Source organism: Saccostrea cucullata, unplaced genomic scaffold (genome assembly GCF_032062105.1).
Source record: "Saccostrea cucullata isolate Sc308-1 unplaced genomic scaffold, CSIRO_AGI_Scuc_v1 ctg16653, whole genome shotgun sequence".
NCBI classification, from domain to species: Eukaryota; Metazoa; Mollusca; class Bivalvia; order Ostreida; family Ostreidae; genus Saccostrea; species Saccostrea cuccullata.
Window position 1 is genome coordinate 549 of NW_026938342.1, and position 11,243 is coordinate 11,791.

Sequence of the window (11,243 nt, forward strand, 5' to 3'; positions counted from 1 at the left end):
AGTACTTTGTTAAAACTGAGCTCGTCATTCATCAATACTTGATTGAGTCATCATTTTATTATCAGAATATAATGTAATATATAAATAAATTGACACATTCAAATCATCAACATATCAAATGTAAACAATTTTGAAAATACTATCTCCTACAAAAATGTACCTATTCAATGAATTGATATCATACACTTTCTAATGTCCTAAAGGTGTCAACTAGTTCTAAGAAAACTAAAAAAAAAATACAAGCCGGAGCTGTAGGGGGTTATAGGTTCGAAAACATTCCTAAAGTAAAAAGTGCAAAAACCAAAGTATGGCCCTGTTTAGATGATATATCTCATTTAAATTCGTTCTTATTCGGCTGTGATCGAGTGAGGTGACACCTCATCAATAATCGCTTTTACTCGGGTGTGATCGAGTGAGGTGACATTTCATAACTAGTCTTTTTTTTACTCTGGTGTGATCGGCTGAAAGGTGCCTATTACACAGGACCTTTAGAGAAAGAGATGTTACCATCATGATGGGAAACCTAATGCAAAAATTGGAAATGATAACATCGGATATAGTGAGATCATGGGACAACATGGACTGGGTCAAATGAACTGAAATGGTGAAAGATTAGTAAACGTTTGTGCATTCAACAAACTAGTTATTGGTGGCACTTTATTCCAGCACCAAAGAATCCATAAAGCCACCTGGGTATCACCAGACCAGATAACTGAAAATCAGATAGACCATATATGTTTCAATAAAAAGTTTAGAAAACCTTTGCAGGCTAACAGGGTCAAACGAGCAACAGATGTAGCCTTAGACCACCATCTACTCACAGGCAGCATCAAACTGCAGCTTAAGAAAATGAAAACAGAAGGAAACTCTCAGAGAATTAGATATAACACCAGGCTTCTCCAGGATATCCAAATCTTACAGGATTATAAGATTCGGTTGGAAACAAATACCAAGCCCTACAGGAAATAGGTGAACTAACAACAGTTGAAGATCATTAGAAAGGGATAATTTTAAGAGACCATCACAACAAGCTGCCATGAAATACTAGGAGTAAAAAAGTACCAATATAAAGAGTGGATCACAAATGACACAATTAGGAAAGTAGAGGAGAGGAAGGATAAGAAGGCTGTGGTCAATTCAAGCAGAACAAGAGCTGAAAAAGCAAAAGCCCAAAAAGAGTATGCTGAGGCCAACAAGAGAACAAAACAAGGTATTCAAGCTGACAAAAGAAGGTACATCGAGGAACTAGCAACTAAAGCAGAACAAGCTGCAAAAGCAGGAAAACATGAAAGACCTGTATGACATCACCAAGAAGCTAGCTGGGAAGCGAAGTAAACAAGAGAGGCTAGTGGAAGACAAAACAGGGAAACAACTAGAAGGGGAAGAAGAACAAAGAAGGAGATGGAAAGATGAAACATATGGAGATAACAAACAGCATATAAGATCAAAAGTCCATAGAACAATACAAAATAGGAGCGGAGCAATCACGGACCTCCAAAACATCAGAGTGGGATCAGGTGCCATGGAGTAGTGAGCATCCCCTGCTTACCGTTCACACCCGCCGTGTGCTCCTTGTCATGATCGTGAAATAACGGAAAAAATCCGTCGTCAACTCAGTGTATAAATAATGAACTAACAATTAATATGAAAAACGTCAGTCAACATTTGACTCAATGATAAATTGTATTTGCTGACATGGTCATTGTATCGACAATAGAACTTACGAAATGATCATTTTAAACGAGACTGCTGTTATTCTTGTTTCATCAACTTGTTTGTCAATAATTTACCTCGTTTTAGAAATTGTTCATATGTACGTAGAGCATGCTCTTGGTATCGAATCAACTGAGATATAAACTCTGTATGTAGGTGATGAAGGTATATTGCTGCATAATTAAGGGAAGTTGACGATAGAAAAGTTAAAGCCATCGCATTTATCATGGATCTTGGTTGTTAGATTACCATTAATGTCTTTTTCAAGTAAAATATCCAAATACGAAACAGATGTGTCAGATTCTGTGTCTTTTATCTCATGCTCACCAGGATATATCCTATCGACTTAGGAATGGAAATTATCATTGTTAATTGACAATACGTCGTTGATAAATCTAAATGTTTTCTTCTTTTTAAAAATTGTTGAATAGGCCAGTTTCATCTAACCCTCCAAGAATTACACCAGCAGACGAAACCTAGACATAGACTGGGGTTCACCACAACTAAGGAGGAAATAAAAGTAGCATTAAATGAGGAGATGAAACAGCCGAGGCACTTAAAGCTGATTTTGACAACCCAGCGGACATTCATGTACTCATACTCATACCCTAACCCTACTCATACACATACTCATCCCGCTTTTTTTTTTAATATGAGAGGTGGAAAGAAGGATATTTCATTAAACGTCCAAAAAATAGGAGACCCCAACGATTGTTCCAACTATAGGGGAATAACACTGTTGGATGTTTCAGGGAAGGTATTTAATTGGATCATACTGAACAGAATGAAAGAAGTGGATGATAAGCTACGTGACCAACAAGCTGGTTTTCGTAAAATTAGTTCTTGTACGGCCCAGATAGCAACGTTACGCATTATCATCGAACAATGTGCTGAATGGAATTCTTCCCTTTATGTAGGCTTCATAGATTATGAGAAAGCCTTTGACAGCATTGACAGGAAGATAATATGGAAGCTTCTGCGACATAATGGCAAATTGGTAAATACCGGTATCATCCGCAACTCTTATGAACATCATGCCGCAGAAGATTCCATTGTTAACTGATATAAATTTCATCTGCAACTCTTATGAACACCTGACATACAGGGTCATACATGGAGGATCGACGAGTGACACAGCCATTCGAGGCAAAAACAGGATTTTGTCAGGGATGTCTACTGTCACCATTTCTGTTTTTTCTTGCAATAGACTGGATAATGAAATCCTCCACAGACAATAGGAGAAATGGATAACAGTGGACACTATGGTCACAGTTACTCATAGTTCCCTTTCTAAAGAAGAAATTCTTCAAAATCATATGTCAGTTTTGAATATTTTTAAAATCCCGAAGAATCAAAATGAATTTGAACTACCAAATATATATATTGGATCCCAAAACTTCATAAGAATCCTAACAAACAAAGATACATTGCGGGTTCCAGTAAATGTTCAACCAAGCCTTTTTCTTTACTCCTCATTCAGACATTGAGAGTGGTGAAGGAAAAACTTCAAATGTACTGTGCAACAATATATTCAAGAAGTGGTGTGAATCAGATGTGGATACTAAAAAATTCCAAAGAACTTTTGGACAATTTAAAATCACAAGAGTTTACCAAAATCAACAGCTAGGAGTGTAAAAACGTACGACTTTTCAACTTTATACACAACCATTCCCCACGATAAATTAAAATCCAGACTTTTTGATATCATTAACAGCTGCTTTTTCAATAAAAATGGAACTCGTAAATTTACTTACCTGGTCATTGGTCATTTGAAAATTATTTTGGTAAAACACATTCTGATTGCACACACAAGTACTCTGAAGTTGACATCAAAAGATGCTCGAGTTTCTGTTTGACAATATCTATGTGGTTTTTGGAGACCAGGTCTTCCAACAATCTATTGGGATTCCCATGGGTACCAATTGCGCTCCGTTATTAGCAGATCTATTTTTGTATTTAGATGAAGCAAACTTTGTGAAAAATCTTATGCGTGAAAAGTAGAAAACATTTGCTGTGGCCTTAAACTCGATGTTTAGATATATAGACGATGTATTGTCAATTAACAAGGGTAATTTCTATTCCTATGTCGGTACGATATACTAGTATCCTGGTGAGCTTGAGATAAAAGATACCACAGAGTCTGACACATCTGTTTCATACTTGGATATTTTACTTGAGAAAGATATCAATGGTAATTTTACAACCAACCTCTATGATAAACGTGATGACTTTAACTTTTCTATCGTCAACTTCCCTTACTTATGCAGCAATATACCTTCATCACCTGCATACGGAATTTATATATCTCAGTTGATTCGATACGCAAGAGTATGCTCTACGTACGTATGAACAATTTCTAAAACGAGGTAAATTATTGACAAACAAATATTGATGAAACAAGAATAACAGCAGTCTCGTTTAAAGTCATCATTTAATTCGTAAGTTTCATGGTCGATACAATGACCATGTCAGCAAATACAATTTATCATTGAGTCGAATGCTGACTGACGTTTTTCATACTAATTGTTAATCCATTATTTATACACTGAATTGACGACGGATGTTCCGTTATTTTCCGATCATGACAAAGAGCACACGGCGGGTGTGACCGGTCGGCAGGGGATGCGCACTCCTCCATGGTACCTGATCCCACCTCTGATGTTTTGGAGGTCCGTGTTTGCTCTCTACTATTTTCTATTGTTTTATGGACTTTGATATTGTAACTGATCGTTATCTCTTTATCCATCATGAGCTAGACTTCGCGAATGACCTAACTCGTACTCCTATCATATACTCAGGCACAAATGCAGGAGAAAATAATACCGGTGAGAGAAACATCAGCACAGATAAGACTACAATAGAAAACAATAAGAATACATTAGAATCATTAAGTCAAGTCCTTCCTGGCTGAGGAGGGGATATCTTTAAACATACGAAGACAGCTCACTTTTTGTGCCCAATGAATATATACTTTTTTAAATGGATTGCTCTCTGGTCGTCAATCTAGCCAAAATTCTCTCAGAAAAGCGAGCCAGTCTGTAAGTCTGGTTAAATCATACTCACACTTTGGTCTCAAGTGATTGGACCAACAAGAAGTTTTGAATTTTGATAACGTTAAAAAACGTTTCTATTTGAAACCACCTGGGGTTCTATTCGTCTTTTTTTCACACAAAGGGCCACCAAGATTGCAAACCTATTACATAAGCTTATATCATGGAAGAATTGCCACGCCACCGAAGACATATAAGATAAACAGTAGCCCTGGCTGAGGCCAAGCTAGGTCACAAATATTTAATGTGATATTCTAATTGTACCAACTCCGCCATTATCGCGTCACTTCCTGCCAGAGTTACGTAAACATTCAGCGTCTAATTCAGGCTACTTTTACTTCAAGATAGATTGTATTTATGAAAATCGCCCATCTCCAATTAGTGGAAACACATGTTGCCAAAAAAAAGCTGCAACATAACAAGAACACGTTTTGAAACCTTGCAAACAAGAGATTTTTTGTATTCAGTAAATGTGTTAATAGATATTCCCCATTTAAGGAATTGGGAATTTCAGGCTTTAAAGGCTCCCTCATTTAACGTGCTTAAAGTTAAACTTGATAATTTAACCATGGCTATCACTTTTAGGATAAGTTTAGTAACATAACCAATATCATTTTTTCTCAAAAAACGCCGGCTCAAGGTTGTGATCATTTTAATTTACAAAATTATAAGTGTTGTGTTAAGGGATTTAGATTTCTTCTTTGTGGCAAAGATCACTAAAACGTTTGTTGAATTCAATCTGAAAGAAGCGACACGTACCTACTCATGTTGGGCGACAACGGAAAAATGATGAAAACGAGGCAGTTCGGAAACTCCTCATCGCGAATGAATAGGATTAAACACCTGGAACAGAGAGCCGACCGGATGGACCAGAGTTATACTTCCCCGGAAGTCATAGGTACCATTCTGTATCGAGACTTCAAAAAACAAAACTCTGACATGACCGACAAACATCTACCACTATGCACTATAGTAGTATTACTAAGTATATCTATGTCTATGTATGAAGACTGAGATAATACACACAGAGGAGATGATTTTAATCAAACAATCTCTGTCATTTGAATGTTTATATTGGACGATAATCCCCCTGTATGGAATGCAAATCCTATACACGAACACGCCACTTTGTTTCCATTGCAGGGCGTGCTTCTTGTTTCCATGCCAGAACGTGCGGATGTGCTTGATGATTACTTGCCGCTTTTGTTTGGCCTCCAATCAAATCTGTCATATTTATTGATAACCGCTTAGATTAGGGTCTGTCTACTGACCACTTATAGCTACACTAGAACAAACGTTCGTGGGACTTAGGTTCTCCTATGGATTACGTACCATGCACCCTGGAGTCTAATCTCGTGTTGTCTCGCGTTATCTCATTTCAGTTTTGTTATCACCAAATTTTGACGCGCAATACAGAAGTGTCAACCAATTTTCACTTAGATTTATTTATTTTTTTATTTGCTGATTAAACATGTCAAAGTTGTGTATACTTGTCACTCATATGACGTCACATCAGACAATTTGTCGTCTGCTCACCTGCGCCAAATTCATCAAGGTCACCAGTATCAACAATAAGAAACGTACACGGCGGCCATTTTTAAAACTTTACTTCAAATAATAATTTACAATAAAATTCACTGCCTTGCATTATTTTTCCTATCAACTTTGACACATAATTAATTGTCTGGGATGTCGTGCATTTCAAGCATGTCACAATTTGTGACTTCAAAGCAAAAACTGACATATGAAATACCAATCTCAACAAAGCGATGTTGTGCGACTAGCATTTAAACGTTCTCCCTATCTGTTTATAATGATTCTCTGCGTCCGTAGCCAAAAATTAATCAACTAAAAGGGAAACTTGTAGTGTTTACCTGGCTGACGCTGGTCCCTCTAAATCAGATTAATAAGGGTGTAGCAGGTTATGGGGACGTGATGAATTTATTTTACATAGCATACAGGTAACACCGCGGGCACCTGTTGCCAGGACGGCGGACTTTTTAATATTTACTAACATTGTACATAAGAATTTACTGAGAAGCATAATGTAAGACAAACGTTATTTTGGCTAATGCCTAAATACTGAAGCTAGACATACTTCGATATTTTCTTTTTTCTGGTCTATTTAATAAAACAAATTGATTCTAAAACATTGTATCATTTATTCAAAGGAATATGATGGAATGTAAAAATTACACTACTCAATATTTTCCATTTGTATTGCATGTTTTTTTTACCCATTTTTATCGTATTTTTTTTCCTTGCTGTATTCAGTATTAACATGTATATACTTTGAATTTTTAATATTCCATTTGCATTGTATCATTTTCAGATTTGTATTAAAATAAATAAAAATAATTAAAAAATTAAATAATAAACAATTTAAACTCTAATTCTGTTATTTCTATTTGTTTACATAATTTCCTTTTATTATTTCCATTTCTGTAGTTTAATCTTCATTTTCCCTTTTGAATTCTATAATTTTCTAGATGGAAAAGATGCAATAAATACATGAAAAGTAAAACCATACAAGTAGGAAAATTATATATAAAAAAAGTATACCATTCGAATGAAAAATTATTCAAAACAAATTGAAAATTATAATATACAAATGGAACATTGTAATACAAATGGTAAAAAAGAGCCATAAACTTTCATATAAAATAGTAAAGAAAGCAAAACGTATGCGAACATAATGCAACTAAAATATACTTTTATAGAGATTTTTACCTCAGGAGGTTAAAAAATTCAATTTCTCATTTTCTTTTTTATTTTATAAATTGGACTATTAGACTAAATCAGAACAACAACTACGCCACTTTATGATCAAGGATGTTACCTGCAAAAAGAATGATTGATTGATTGATCGATTGATTGATTGATTGATTGATTGATTGATTGATTGATTGATTGATTGATTGGAAATAAAGAAATTGAGGCTTAAAAACAAAGAGAAAAGAAATAACGAACAGTAGAAGTCTAATTAAACAATTCAAATCAGGAGCAGACCACCAGAGAAAGGATGAGGGGCTATGGAGGAGTGAGCATCCACTGACAGCCGATCACATTCGCCATGGTGCTACTTGTCATAGTCAGCCAGCATTCGACTTTATGATATATTGTATATACTTGATGACAATGATATTTCATTGACCATAGAATTTGCGAAATGTTGACATCGAGATAGTTGATATCCTAGATTCATCCATTGGTTTATCCCTAGCTAGTCTCTTTATAAAAATGTTCCTAGACGTAGGTAGAATATAATCTTGAGTATGAAATCAGAATATCGGCAGTCTAGTTTAAAGTCATCAATTCGTAAGTTCCATGGTCGATACAATGACCTTGTCAGCAAATACAATTTAAATTTGTTTCATGATAATTTTAGTCCATTATTTATACACTGAATTGACGACGAATTTTTCCCTTATTTCCCGATCATGACAAGAAGCACACGGCGGATGTGACCGGTCGGCAGGGGATGCTCACAACTCCATGGAACCTGATCCTACCTCTGATGTTTTGGAGGTCTGTGTTTGCTCTGCTCCTATTTTGTTTTGTTTTATGGACTTTAGATTTTGAATACTATTCGTTATCTCCATTATTATGTTTTATCAACTCATTAACTACTTATGCAAATGATAATAATAATACTGCACAAAGAAGAGTACTAGTAGTATTTAAAGAGAGAAAAATAGTAGCCATCACGTTTGTTTTAATTAAAAGCATTGTTGTAAGATTACCAACGCCCTTTACTAGCAAAATATCCAAATATGAAATGTTTCAGACTCCGTGGTATTTTTTATTTTAAGATCATTGGGATATATCGTGTTGACATATGATGAAAATATTGTTTTGATAATACGTCATATTGTTAATTGATAATGCGTCGTTGATATACTAGTATCTACATGTTGAGTTGAAGACAACAGCGAGTGTTTTCTTTTCACATGTGTCTTTGAATATATTCTGCACACAAGAATACAAAAAATAGGCCTGTTTATATTACAGAGGGCAAAGAAACTACATAGATATCTTCAACAGAAATTCAAGCATATTTTTACATAAATCCCAAGTACTTCTTTGTACAATCAAATGAATATTTTTTCAAAATTATTTAGGAAATGACTAATAAAAAGGGAAATTTACGAGCTGCATTTTTATTTAAAATAGCGGCTGTCAAAGATGTCAACATCGTTGGAAACCTACGGTGTCGGTCTCGCGAGATCGACCGAGGGTTTCCGAAGGGGAGATGTCAAAGCCTGGACTAATTTATCGTGGGAATGGTAGTATATAGAGTTGATAATGAATAGTCCCACGTTTTGATGTATCGGTTTTGGTAAGAGTTTGTAGTTTCAAATTTTCTAAACGGTCCTTGTTTTAAATGCCTAGGATCCACATCTGATTTACAGTAGTCTTGAAGTTTCTCCTTCACTGCTGTTAATATACGTATTTTGAGGAGCAAAGAAAGAGACTTGGTAGAACATTTACTGCATGGATGTTAAAATGCATTCCTTGTAAAAAGACAATGAACATGTATTAGTGAGCTGACATTCTTCAGATAAAAAAGAGCTAAGTTAGAAGACAGTTACATGTACCTTGCTCCAGTCGGTCCTTAGAGACCGTATAAATATAAGTGAAATATTCTCAAAAGGGACATTAAACAACAAACAAACAAACAAACCCATGGTCAAGAAGGTGATCATTTTTAAAACATTCTGGGATTGTAACAAAGTAATAAAGTAAATCGAGCTTTTAATTTTAAATGTTTTCTTAAAAGAATTTCACATTCAATTTGCTTTCATTTATAAGTATCTAGAAAACAACTAAGTAAATCAAGTACATTTTGAAAATGTTTTATTCAAAAGAAAATGAAATTGTATTCAATAGCTTTCCTTTATTTTTGTCCAGAAAGAAAAGTAGATTCCATGAGAACTGTAAAATAGGAAAACGGGGTGGCCATATTGCATTATTAAAGTTATTTAGGAATGATGAAAGCCAAACATTTCACTGATATTAAATTATCTAGACAAGGAGATTGAAACCTCTATACATAAGTACGATTCACCCGATTTAAATAAATTCTGAATCCAATAAATTCAATCTTTTGATACGACTGGGAACCCCGGAAGGCATCAGAGAGAATCATTTGTTTCAATTCTATGACGAGTCGGATTAACAGTGGAGGTAATAGAATAAAAGTGAAATTAAACATCCAAGGTTTGAAACGCATCGGCGGAGGAAATCACGCGATATCTACATTAGAAATGATTCTTCTTCCTGATAAATCTCCGCCGTACAAAATAAACCCATTGTTGATCTATCAAAATGATTCGATTTTGTTTTATATTCACATATCTACTTATGGTATAAAGGGCGCCTTGAAGTCTACATAAAAACCTTTTTCCCATGTAAGGCATTGATAGAGGGCAATGGGTATTATGAAATAGAAATTTCTCTTCATCTTAAGCGCAATAAGGCTCTTTATGTTTAGTAATTGAAATCTGGAAATTCATATCTACTAAGCAGCGAAGATCCGTATTGATAAGAAACCAAAGCATACTAAACAAAACGATGCTGAAAAGCAGTTCAATATAAATGCTTTATAAGAAATATACCAATTATTGGAAATGTCTATCTTTAAGGAAATACTAAATTCAAGATAAAGCACTTTTTCATGTTGACATTACAAATCAAATCCTTTTAGAGTAATATTTCTTTTAATTAATGTAAAAAAAAATCAATTCAAGATTTTAAAAGTCTTAAAATTTTTTCAAAATTTATTATTTTGTTGAAGGAAAAGATATAATTTGGTCAAAGCAAGAGGCAATATTGATTCTGTAAATTTTTAAAGGTAGCAAGGTTTCAGCTAAACTTTATTGCGACTATATAGTGAGAAAATTAAGATTTAACGAAAATTTTTACCGATTCCTTTAATGAACAGTGTGATTTGGGGTTCAAACACAACAACACACACGCGCACACTCAAATAAACTGGATTTGGATGAGTTCAATTCAATTTGTTCTTTTGATTTTGTCATCTTTATCCAGTTTTAAAACTGATCCTATGAAACAATTTTTGTCTTTAAACTAAATCAAGTTTTCGAATCATGGATGTACGTGTCTTCTGAGGGAGGATATTATCAAATCATAGATATGAAAATGACATTAAAATATGTGGAATATTACTTAAAATAGCTGTTAACGGAAGTCACATGCATGGTTGATAGTTGTTTCACAGACTAGCTGTACCAAAGTGCAATGGGTTCGTGTTTATATTAGATACGACAAAACCAAGTCTGTTAGATGTAGATTTTTCATTTAATGAGCGTCAACTCCTCCAGTCTGCTTTAACGGTATCTGGAAAACAAATATTCCAATATCAGCATAATTTTCTTCTCCATTAGTGACGGCAAGCGTCACGTGGTGCGCGCCTCGAGCTCTCCATGACAACAATAACAGACTCACGCAGCAGGTATG

The 11,243-nt window shown here is 34.7% G+C and overlaps 1 protein-coding gene across 1 annotated transcript; it reads left to right on the forward strand.

Moving 5' to 3' along the window:
• Positions 1-2,365: 2,365 nt before the first annotated feature.
• LOC134250003 (uncharacterized) lies at positions 2,366-2,776 on the forward strand. Its single transcript, XM_062732342.1, has one exon. It carries the CDS (start codon positions 2,366-2,368, stop codon positions 2,774-2,776), a length of 411 nt encoding a protein of 136 aa, XP_062588326.1.
• Positions 2,777-11,243: the final 8,467 nt, after the last annotated feature.